General features: G+C 33.2%; 1 protein-coding gene across 1 annotated transcript in view; it reads right to left on the bottom strand.

Annotated features, from left to right (window-relative positions):
- TMPRSS15 (transmembrane serine protease 15) overlaps window positions 1-12,341 on the bottom strand; it is a 114,052-nt gene extending 101,711 nt beyond the window's left edge. Inside the window, exons 1-4 of the mRNA XM_003934328.2 lie at window positions 12,197-12,341; window positions 8,724-8,854; window positions 8,291-8,358; window positions 1,165-1,316 (exon numbers count right to left, since the gene is read on the bottom strand). Of these exons, the coding sequence (XP_003934377.1) occupies window positions 1,165-1,316; window positions 8,291-8,358; window positions 8,724-8,854; window positions 12,197-12,341 (496 nt within the window). The remainder of the gene's footprint in view (window positions 1-1,164; window positions 1,317-8,290; window positions 8,359-8,723; window positions 8,855-12,196) is intronic.
- Between the last annotated feature and the right edge of the window lie 520 nt (window positions 12,342-12,861).

Genomic DNA, 12,861 nt, shown 5'->3' with positions numbered 1-12,861 from the left:
CCTCACCTGTATCTGTCATTTCTCCCCATGCTATCTCTTCCCACCTCCCCACCCCCCGTCCCTCCCCCATTTCCCCCCAACGGACCCCAGTGTGTAGTGCTCCCCTCCCTGTGTCCATGTGTTCTCATTGTTCAACACCCACCTATGAGTGAGAACATGCAGTGTTTGATTTTCTGCTCAAGAACAGGAGCTGTAAGATGTTGCAAGAGACTGAATGAAAGAGGAAACTATGCTTGATGAAACAATGCTCTGAAGAGATGCAACTGGAGATCTCATATTTACTATCAGAAAATAAAAACAAAATAAACAAAACTGCATGTTTTATGTATTTAATTTAGAGGCAAACAGAAACCGATCTCATTTTGTAGCACAACTAGTTCAACTAGTTGAATAGTTAGGCTATTTAGAGTTTCTCTTTATTCCTCTCAGTGTAGATAATTATGTATTGGCTAACCTTCTAAAATCCATTTCTGAATTCCAGAATGCATTTGGTCCCAAGGTTTATGGATAAGGGATTGAATCTGGATGACCTTAGCAAATTACTACTTTCCTCAACTGAAATAAGCGCACGGTAAGTGTTTGTTGAATTGAGTTGAATGGTGGATAATTAAAATGGAAAATTTGGAACAATCTAAGAATTTATAAACATATTTTTCTGTTGTTGTTTTTGACGTCCCATATTTCTTTTTTTATGGTTTATACTTATGTTAAAATTATCTATCATTTTAAAAATAAAGATTTAACTTTTATAAATAGATAACAAGAAGGGATCAAACTCATTGACCATACTTTTTCCTTCTTTTTTTAGCTTCTCAATTAGAGATTGGACCTTGCCACACGATTTTGCAATCTAATACTATCTAAAGAGAGTTCCTGAAAAGTCAGGGTGTGCTGAACCAGTGCAAAGAATGCATAAGACCCCCAAACTTTTATGCATGCCAACACTTTCAGAATCTCCTTGATATTTTGTAAACTTTTTCTCATTGATAAGTTTCTTCAAATGTGGTTTCTTCATATTTTACTTTTCTCATTCAAATGTGTCACCTCAGGCAATAAGACATGTTCCTAAGGTCAAGCATGATTCCACTTCTTCCCTGGTATATTGATAGAATTTTAATTTCATAGCTTAATGATTCAAAGAAATAAAATAATGTTCACAGATACCTAGGATATCAATGCTGTTCAAATCAATATGGAAAGTGACCAGTTGGCTGGATTTGTTTGCTTCAATGCCTTGAATCAGTTCTTCTTTTACATTTTCATCTGACACCGACTGGGCAAAGAAAAGGTCAAATATGACTATAACGCTGCCATTTCTGCAAAGCAAAAGATGACATAAGGGGAAAACGTCAGCCATCTTCAACTGATTTGTGCTCAATTCATGTTAAATGTCTTTGAAATTCTCTTGAGTTATCTTGCTAATTCTCATTATACCTGTGTAAGGTAGGTTATTTCAAATATTATCTTTATTTCATGAGTGAAAGAAAAAATGAATTGAAAGACTAGATGCTTTTTTTGAGAAGACAAACTCCAAAGTAGATGCAAAATTGAAATCTGAGTTTTCTGAGTTCCACGTTAGCGCACTCATCCCCAGGCTAGTATGTTCCTGAGACCCTTGTGTTAAAATCATGTGATATCTTGGCACTTACTCTGATTTTACTGTTTGGAGGAATGAAGGGTATGGATTTGTAATTTTTCATGGGTGATTTCTAAGTTAGGGGAAATCTAAGGTAGTTTTACTGGTTTCAAGGAAAAGTTTTTCTACATAGTTTTAAAAGACCTGATAGCAAGCTTGTAGCAAGTAATCTATATCTACCTTTACTTATCTATTTTGCTTAATATAAAATATTAAAATATGCCCTGATTTCAAGGAATAGAAAGAAAACAGGGATATATGGGTCTATTAGGGACTCACAAGATATTCACTCTCAGGTCCATGAGTTGGGATTGTTTTGCCTACATGATCTGCAAACATTGCATTAAAGTTCAACCATATAGCCTTAATCATATTCCCCCTTCATTTTATCCCTTTCTCTGTACCAGGCACTTTAAAAGGGAACTTTTTTTCTGTGTAAAGAAAGAGAAAAATGAATAAATTTTTGGTGAATAGGGATACTTGGGAGATTTTTTGGCACTCCTGCTTACATTTCTATTTGGCAAATGCTATCATTTTAGAGTGTGACCAACCGGGAAACAAACTCTAGCTCTTATATTTATTCTGTATTCCTCAATAAGCTCTGGGAACTCAGGGTATACTTGGTTCCTCTATAGACAGACTAGGGAAAACTAAATTCTGCATGATATGTTTATTGCTTTCGAATTATGAGAGTTATACATTCTTGTGATGGATGTAAGTTTATGAGCTTCTTGAAGGGTTTTATCAAGTACAGTAGAGTTCTTTATTTATCTGTGCATCTATCTATCCTGCTAGAACCTACAGTAAATCTTCTTGTTTTCATTTATGACTGGATATAGAATCGGAATAGTTCCAACAGATAACAATAGATCAGCAGCTCCACTAGGTGGAGTATATTTCTTCTTAGTGTTCATGGCACTATTTGGTTTCACAGTGATTCCTTTCTAGGTAGCTGGTCTCTCATTTTCAAAATAACAAGATATATTTTTTGATATAATATTTTTGTAATTCACATGTATTAAATAAATTATTTAAAATGTTAGAAGGTTTAACTTTCTAATCATTTTCTTGAATTATAGTAACTAAATCTTGTAAACAAGAAGGTTTCCTAGTAACTATTTAGTTTAGGGTTTTCCAAACTTATTCTAATTTTACTGTTTGGAGAAATATACATGAAATCACTGTTGTTCTTGGTAATGATAAATTTTGCCACAGACACTACTTTCATCTACTCTGCTACACTTGTGCTGGCTGATTAACCTCAATTTTACTGCAGAATAAGCCTCATTTTCTTAGGAAAGTTGACATCTTCTTTAACCATTGTTTATACCAAACAACCAAACATGATTTTATTCATGGGTATATGACTTAGACCTGATCAACAGAATCTAAACAAAAGACTAATAGAAACTTCTGGAAACTTTTTTATATCTTATAAAAGAACAGCTCACAGTTGATTACTACTCTTCATTGTTGAACAGCATTAGGTTTACATAGCTTACTGAAACTGCCTCGTGTACCTTGAGTCCATGAGGCAGGCCATTGTTGACAAGGCAAAGAGCATAGTGGGAGAAGGAAAGTATCCAAAGTCTTGACTATATCATTGTCATTATACTACTGAAATTAATCTCCTTTAAAGCCTCTAGATTTCTTGTGATGCCAGGTAACAAACATTTTTAAGGCACTTTTAGTCATGCATTCTGCTAATGGGAATTTTGAAAATTCTAACAAGCATACAACTGTCAGGCTCTACCCCATATCTATACGAACAGAAGCTCCAGAGAAAGGTAATGAGTCTGTTTTTGAACCTGATATCGGCCAATATTTTCATTTTAGCCATGAGGACCCTGAGCTTAGAGTAATGTAGGTAACTTTGCCTAGGGTTATACAGCTTATTAGCGTAAGAGATAGAAAAGAAACCTAGGGAATCTGCTTCCATAATATGTTTTCATATAATTCCCATCCCCCTCACACTCAACAACACTTTTATCAACTCTTTTATGAACTATTTGTCAGCAGGTAAGAGACTACAGCACATTTACCCTAAAGGCATGTCCAGGCATTTTATTCTGTTGCATAGTTAGCAGAACTTTGTATACAAAATAGCTGGTTGGATGTTTTTGGGAAGGAAAAGGTATTTTATTCCTTCAATACTTTCAAAAGATTGATTATTGTCTTTTTTTTCCTTCTCCTCTTCTTCTTTCTTCTTTTCCTCTTACTCCTTTGCTCTTTTTTACACTATGTCTTCCTAATCAACCTCACTTTCCAACATAGCTAAATAAACAGGTTTGAATATGGTTAAAATGAAGTCAAAGTGAACAATATCCATTATTTTTTCTGTCCCACACCTTCATTTTATCTTTGGTTGCAGACTAGAAAATTTAAATTCTGATTAAATCTGTGTTTTATTTTATGTAATTTAACAGGTTTAATTTGACTGAACACTTGCATTCATTTTGTTTGAGTTATGGAGTAAAAGAAGTATGGTATTTTAGGCAAATAAAAGACAAATCTGGAATTTTGCTTCACTGAGTTGAAAGTAACTGGATTAGTTCATACTCAGGCATAAAACATTTTTCTTTGAAAGGTGTGTTCTCTTAGTTGTGAATTATGCATCACATTTAATAATTTATACTTAGCAAGGATAGGAGTTGCATATCCTATATCCACATAATGTTGTAGCCTTTAAAATCTATTTTCTTTTTAGTGGAAATGTTGAGATGAGAGAGATACAGTAGAAATTTTAAAAAGTCACAATAATCATTTGTGATTCACCTCATAAGAAAGCAGAAGCTGTTATTTTAGTTGTTTAGTAATGAAATGAGAATTCTTCATTTAGGTTAAAAAAAAATGACCATTTTCATTTCAAGTACTAGTCCTAGTAAAATAACAGCCTTTTTCTAAAGCAGATAAATATTACTATTGTACGGGAAGCCTGAGTGTAACAGAGCAAAATATTTATTTCATATTTTCCTTAATGATATTGGTAACCCCTAGGCTTGCTGAGTAAACAAAAGTCTTTCCTTTCCTAACTTGTGGCTTATCTGTGCTCAAAGGGCAGAAGAAACTACATGTTGCCACAGAGGGTAAATAGTTCTTTATTAAAATCAAATGCTAAATGTTCTGAGTGCAAGTACTTTCCACAAAGTCTGATGACTGAAATTTTCCCCAAATAGACCAAACAATTTGCCTACCCTAAAGAGTAGACACACACACACACACACACACACACACAGACACACACCCCACAATCATAAAAGTTAGTAAGTGGCAGAGGTCGGCATTAAATATTGTGAAAGTAAGATAAAATTGTTTAATGACTAACTCTAGAATTCTGAGTGCTAGAATTTGATTATATACACACATGTTGTGTGAGTTTAATGTTTAATTAGAATCTTTAACAAAAATGTAAATAGGTATTTTAAAGTCTATATATACATATATATGTATATATATGTGTGTATATATATATATATATATATATATATATATATATATATATACAGTTGATGTGGGTATTGTTAGGCGAGAACTCAGTTATTTCTGTTTTCTGATTTTATCAGATTTTTAAATTAAAATAATTTATAACATTAATAATTAGCCTGCTACTTTTTCCTATGAGTGGAATGCGTCTGTTTGTAGGTGATTATTTAAGGTAAAGTAATCCTAAATGTTCCACTGTTACTCTCTCTCCTGCTCCTGAATTCCTTTTTCTATCCTCCTCTTCTAGGTCTCCCAAAATAACAATGTTCAGTTTATCAACAGACATCTTCATGAAATTCTTTTGCATTGCATTTTTTAAAAACTCACTTCTGATTTAATAGTAGCTCAGCTACCACCAGAGGGAAGTATCTCTACACTGATGAAATACATTATTTGACAGTCATTTAAAAATGTTTGTCAAGGTTTGGACACTATACTAGCCTCCTAGGTAGCTATAAAGAAGGAGAAACAAACAATGCCTAAGCTCAAAAATTTTACGGTTTCAAAGGTGGTGATTTTGCCATCTAGAGAAATAAGAGATTACTTACTGAATATCAAAGAAAACTTTGGGATTTTGATAGCCCACCAGCCCTATATATAAAAGTTCATATTCATCAAATGTTCCCAGCCTAACGTAAGTGAAGTTATCCAGCATGTTGTAGACACGTAGAAACAAAGGATTCCATTAGCAAAACTATTTTGATAAACTCTGCAATGGACTTTGTGCTTTCTGTATGGATTTCACTAGGCAGAGCCCAATTCAAGAGAGGCAGGCACCTAGCATACCTCTCCTTGAAGGATGCTAAAGCCTTTTTGAAATAAATCTGACTTGATGCTTTACTGCAGATCTCCAGACTTAACCCGCTGCAAAACTGGAAAAGAGAAATTTGTTTAATTCACCTCAAAGCAGAAAAAGAGCTTCAAGTGAACCAACAAAAAATAAAACTTGCCTGTGTAGCTTTATACTCACACAATAAAGACTAAGTACACATTATTATTATTATTTTGAAAAAGATAAAATGATTTACCTTTCCTGCATGTTCATGTTTCTCCTTTTAGTTCTGATATCAGACTGATGAAAGAGGCTATAAGAGGTTATATACTCTGGAAACAGAGGGATGGGACTATGTACTATAGGTAGGAATGAGGACAGCAGATGGGTGTAGGGGCAGCTACTTGGATTAAGATGTCAGAAATATGCAATGGAATAAAGAATGATATATATAAATAAGGAAAGAAAGAAAGAAAGAGGGAAAGAAAGAAAGAGTGGGGGAAACTGCATGAGAACTCATCCACTATCATGAGAACAACATGTGGGAAACTGCCTGCATGATCCAATCACCTCCCACCAGGATAAAAAAGAGAAAGCAGGATGGTTTTGAGGATGTACAGATGACATGGTAGGACTAAAGCAGAAGCTTGTGGTGAGTAGGGGAAAAGAAAAATAAGGCCAGAATGTGCTTTGGTGACAGAGCCATGAAGCACACCTGCATTTAGGATATAGCACTAGAAAAAGTCTTTAGGTATTTGAAAGACGGATCTGAAGATGGAGAGTCTTATTCTCTAAAAAACTAGTAACTATAACCTGGATCCATAGGTGAGAGTCAAAACAAAGAAATAACTTGGTGATAATAAAGCATTTTCTAGTACCTAAAGTTATATAGTAGTAAACAAAATATGGTAATAATCATGATTATTCATTAGGCTGTTTGTAGGATATCCACAGCAATATCGAAAAAAGATTCCTATTTTTTGTTAGCTACATTATATGAGAAAATCAAATTTAAGCAGTATTAATCTCTTTCTACTAAATTCTAACAGTATTACAATCTAAGTGATAGAAAAGCCCTTTATAGACTTCTGGATAGAAGTCTAAAACCTCCCTACAGGTTGGGTTTGCTTTTCGCCATAGATGAGTGGACCCAAGATGCAATGGAAAGGTTGTTATATTCTTTGGGCTCTGCTACTTTAACATTGTCGTATGGAGGAAGAACATATGCTGAATCAGAACAACCAAACTCCATTCAAATACATTCCCCAACACCTGCTAGCTGTGTGACTTGAGACATTTCAAGCCTTGGTGTCATATTTATAAAAGTCAAAATAATTGTGTCTCCCTCACAGTCATTTTGTGAGGAACTAATCAGAAAATACATCTTATTTAAGTCACAAAAGTCTTGGCCTGAAATACTCAACTGGTGAGTTTCCTTTTTGCCAGCTTGTCATAGGATCTGTGTTTTCCCAAAGCAGCTGGAATATTGTCTTCTGTGCTTTTTAAATGTGAATTATTATGAAGGCTTTGCTCTCTTCCTTTTTTCAGATACCCTAGGTCTTGATCAGTCTTTTACTTTTTTTTCCCTTGGAACCCTCTCCCTTTGTCTTTTTCATTTTTAACTTAATTTTATAAATTTATATTTTTCTTTCTATTATATATATATATTTTCCTAACTTTCCTGCTGATGTGTATCTCTACTCTAAAAGTCCTTTGGGAGTTTGTAGTTTAGAAAACTTTAGGTTCAGAGAAATGTCAGCAAGATTGTCAAACTCTCCTTCATGTACACAACAACAACAACACACAGATCAATTTTTCTTGGAGAAATACAAAAGCTAATTGTTTAGAAAATTGATTTTGTATTGTGTTCTTATGATAATTTCCATGTATTATGGATTTAAATATTCATACTGGAATTACATCATTACATTCTTAATCTAAGATTCATTAGTTTATTGAGCACCTACTTTGCTTTAAGCAGTCTTATGCTGTCTGGGCATGTAACACTGAATGAATGTCTTCTCTCTTGGTATTTATAGCATAATGAAGCAGGGTGATACAATATTACTTTTAATTCATGATCAAGCTTTTACCAAATGTTTCTCACAAATCACATGCTATATCTGCATCTGCATACATTTAACCTCAGCCCTCTCCTTGGGTCTCTGCTGGATTTTATTGTCAGGAGAGAGAAACATATTAACATAAGATGAAATATCAGAAGTTATTATTATTTGCTAATAAGATAAAAGTTTATGCTGTGCCACTTTGCTTAATGCTCAAAAAAGTTGAAAAATTTAAATATTCCTCTATTCCTATATCTAATGATGCTATTTTACAAATATTAGGAAAAAGATCAATAATTTTCTGTCAGTAGAAAATTCTTGAGCTGTACTCACTCAAATTGTAAAACTCTTGAGTACTTATATTCATTCTTCAGACTGCTTGATAGAAAGATCTCATCTATCTAGAAAAAAAATAAAAGATTGAATAAATATGCTAAATTTAAGATTTTAACTTTTCTTCAAAATTTATATAAAGTAATCTTTAGTTCTGCTTAGAATTGGAGCAATTTTCTCCATAGTAATGGGGCATATACATTTAAGTATCTTGGGCATATTATATTTATTTATTTATTTATTTTTGGTCTTTTTTTAAATTGCATTTTAGGTTTTGGGGTACATGTGAAGAACATGCAAGATTGTTGCATAGGTACACACATGGCAGTGTGGTTTTCTAGTTGTTTCAGAGTGAGAAAATGGTATCTTATGGCAAGTAGTTAGTTAAACTAGGTAATAAAATTTTAAAACAGGAAGAGAGACAGTCTCCTACCATTTGCTGAAGGTCAAAAGCAAGAACTTTGAAATCCACTGAGAGTTTGTCTTGCAAATTAGGATTATATGTAACTCCGGATGTTATTTTAAATGTCCCTCTGGCTTCATGACTTTGTCCAAGTGCTGCACCTGGATAAATTAATAAGAAAAAAACACTAAGATTTCGGATTATGAGTAGAAGAAAAATGTGCACATTCTGTCAAAACTTAGAAGTAAAGCTATTGCTTGATGTGTTAGCTCTGTAGTTCTTACTTTTTCTTTGTAGTTTCATGTTTCAAAACCAGCTGCTTTCTTTCCCCACCTGTCTGATTGTTTTAAAAGATGGGAAACTAAACTTTTTTCCATTCTTTCAATATATATTTTTTTCTTTTCTTTTCTTTGAAGTCTAACCCTCACTCCAAGCTTCCAAGTTTTCATTATTATTGTTATTGAGATTCCTGTTGGAAGATACATGGACTGATCAACTCTCACTAATTATGGGAAGTGACTCAGGGAAATATGGTGAGAAGCGAACCATTAAAAGTTTTGTAGTTGATTTCAGATACTTCTGGAACACCTAGCATCCAGGGACACCACTGGGTTTTGACATATGAATTGCTGTGAAGTTCCAGTGTTTTTGTTACTTTGAAACATGACTTTGAAGCTACTTCTTTGATTCTAATAATTATAAAACTGGCATGCATGACCTTGTGCCATTAGCTGGTGACTGTCCTTGTTGAAGACGTTATTTAGAATGCTGTGGAAAATAGATTATCTCACTAGGGAACACACCTACAGCCATCTAGTCTTTGACAACGTTGACAAAAATGAACACTGGGGAAAAGACTCTACTCAGTAAACAGTGCTAGTATATCTGGTTAGCCATATGCAGAAGAATGAAACTGGACCCCTACCTTTCACCACATACAAAAATTAACTGAAGATAAATTAAAGGTTTAAATTAAGACCTTACTCTAACAATCCAAGGGGAAAACATAGGAAACATTACTCTGGAAATTATTCTTGGCTGATAATTTAGGATTAAATTCTCAAAAGCAGGTTCAACAAAACCGAAAATTGACAAGTGGTATCTAGTTAAACTAAAGATTGTCTGTACAGCAAAAAGCTATCAAGAAAGTAAACATACAACCTATGAAATGGGAGGAAATACTTGCAAACTATGCATCTGACAAACGTCTAATATCCAGAATCTACAAGGAACTTAAACAATTGAACAGGCAAAAAATAAACCCGTTAAAAAATGGGCAAAAGACATGAACGAACACTTCTTAAAAAAAGACATACAAGTGCCCAAAAACTATTTGAAAAAAATACTCATCACCACTAATCACCAGAGAAATGTAAATCAAAACCACAATGAGATACTGTCTCATACTGGTCAGAATGGCTATTACCAAAAAGTGAAAAAACAACAGATGTTGGCAAGGCTGCAGAGAAACAAGACACTTATACACTGTTGATAGAAATGTAAATTAGTTCAGCCACTGTGCAAAGCAGTTTGGAGATTTCTCAAAGAACTTCAAACAGAAATACTATTTGACCCAGCAATCCCATTACTGGGTATACATCCAAAAGAAAATAAGTCATTCTACCAAAAAGACACATGCACTCAGACATTTATTACAGCACTGTTTATAATAGCAAAGTAATGAAATCAGCCTAGGTATCCATCAATGGTTTATTGGATAAATTAAATGTGGTACATATACATCGTGGAATAAGATGCAGCCATAAAAAAGAATGAAATCGTGTCTCTTGCAGCAACATGGATGTAGCTAGAGGCCATTATCCTAAGGAAATTAATGCAGGAACAGAAAAAACATATACTACATGTTCTCAAGTATAAGTGGGAGCTAAATAGCAGGTACTCATAGACATTAAGATGGTAACAATAGACACGGGACTACCAGAAGGGGAAGGTGAGAGGGGCAAGTGTTGACAAACTAACTTCTGGGTACTATGCTCAGTACCTGGATAATGGGATCATTCACACCCCAAACCTCAACACATGCAATATACCCACATAACAAACCTACATATGCATCCCCTGAATCTAAAATAACAGTTTAAAACAAAAAAAGGTGGTATACATTATGATCTTTGATGTATTGGTAAGGCATTAACTCGAATCTCTTTTTATATTTAGTTGTTAGCTGTTAAATTTATTACCACTTATAAATGTTTATTTTCTATTACACTTGTAAAATAACTAACCTTTGTATGTTTATTGAATATCAGGGATTCCAATGGACTTTCAAATACTTATAGATCCTTCAAGTTATTCACAGCAATTCAATAACACCAAAACAGCGATTTTTTAATAGTTTAAGTCAATCTGTGTTATCATTTAGTAGTTTGTATAATTATATAAAATATACACACAGTTATTAAAAAATATAACCCTTGTGTATGGCTATAGGTTTTAAATAGACTGAGAATTATACTAATAGTATTTTATAAAACTACAGCATATGCATTACATTCTAATTTAAACTTATCAACATACTAGAATAAAATAGCTAACCCAACAGTTGAGAATTTAATTGGTGAAACTAAAATCACTCACATGTGAAAGACCTTATCCTGTGAATTTTTAGAAAGAATTTACATGTCCATATGTAGTTCATCAATTTAAAAATGTAAAAAATTGTCTGAGAAAAACTCTTAGTATTTAGGTTATTGCTATGCTTTCAATTTTTTAAATTTGCCCTATAAATGAGTAATTGGTAAGATAGACTATAAGTTCTAGATCTGGGTTGTCTAATTTCGAATCTTACTTCTGCTGCCCAACTTAAGCAAGTTACTTCTAGTCTCTTTCTCAGATTCCCCAACTGTGAAACGAGCATAGCAATAACCACTGATACACTGTAGCTATACAATACATTTCAAGGTCTTTTAAAAGCTGTTGGTACAAAGTGAGCTCTAAATAAGAGTTATCATGTCTTATGTTTTTTTCTGTTTATCAAAGTTGCTACTAAGACAGTTTGTGATCTTATTTAAGTCTACATTTATATACAGGTTCTTTTACATTAGTAGAATTAAAATGGTTAGACTGATAAGAGAATTAAGGTCTTATTCTATAGAAATAAACAATATTTTTGTTAACTTTGCATGTTTACGTACTTATATAGTCAAAATTAATATATTTGTGATTTAAATTATATCAGAACAAAATCAGAGATCATGAAATCTACTTGATTATATGTTGAAACAAAGGGATTTCTTTAACTATTTATTTTTAAAAAATACTTAGTCTCATGCTTGAATTTTGGGTTAAGTTTTTTTCAAATTATGTACCAATTAATTCTTCTAATATTCTCTGAAGGGAACTACAGAGAAGTATGTGAATGCAACAGAAATATCTTGTCATGCAGCCACAGCAATGAATAAAATAGACTTATAGGATAACTGAAATTTAGGTGTGTATATTCAATTGAGAGCACCTTTATGAGCCAACTCCATGTGACTTACCTTGTTGTGATTCCTTGATTGTCAGCCAGGACACTGCAATTAATCCAGCACAGAGCACTATCAATATGGCAAAGAGAGCTGCAAACATGATTTCATAGGAGCTAAGAGAATGGTGCGTAGAAGATGCACTTCTTTTCAACTCCATTTTTGGTTTTGAAGGCTTGCTAATTTAAGAACTTAAAAAGAATATGAATAACTCTACCACCTGAAGAGCAAAATCTCTCAAATTTTTAAAGATGTGTAAAGCAAAAACCACCTGCCTATACTCACTACAGTCAGTGTAAGTGAGTTGTGTATGTCCCTTTGGCAAAGTTATGTCTCTATACATTAAGTATCATTAAAAGGGTGGTTAATCTTTAAGAAGGTATAAATGAGTAAAGATGTCTAGAGTTGTAAATGTTAACTACCTGAACAGGACATTTGCCAAGGTGAACAAAATTAAATTCATGTTGTAAACAAAAAATACACTTTATCATTTTGAGAACTATTAAGAAAAATGTGAAATTCATGACAGACAAATTAGTCACTGGGCACATGCATTTGATATTCATGGAGTTCCTAACAGATCAACCTTTTACCTTCTGACTCAGATTACTTTTAAGATATTTTTCTTGTATGTGGTTATAGATATTCTAAAAATAACTTTTAGGTACAGGTGTATATAA

This window comes from Saimiri boliviensis, chromosome 18, assembly GCF_048565385.1.
Source record: "Saimiri boliviensis isolate mSaiBol1 chromosome 18, mSaiBol1.pri, whole genome shotgun sequence".
Lineage (NCBI taxonomy): Eukaryota > Metazoa > Chordata > Mammalia > Primates > Cebidae > Saimiri > Saimiri boliviensis.
Note: the sequence above shows the minus strand (reverse complement) of the source record. Positions and strands in the feature narration are given on the sequence as shown.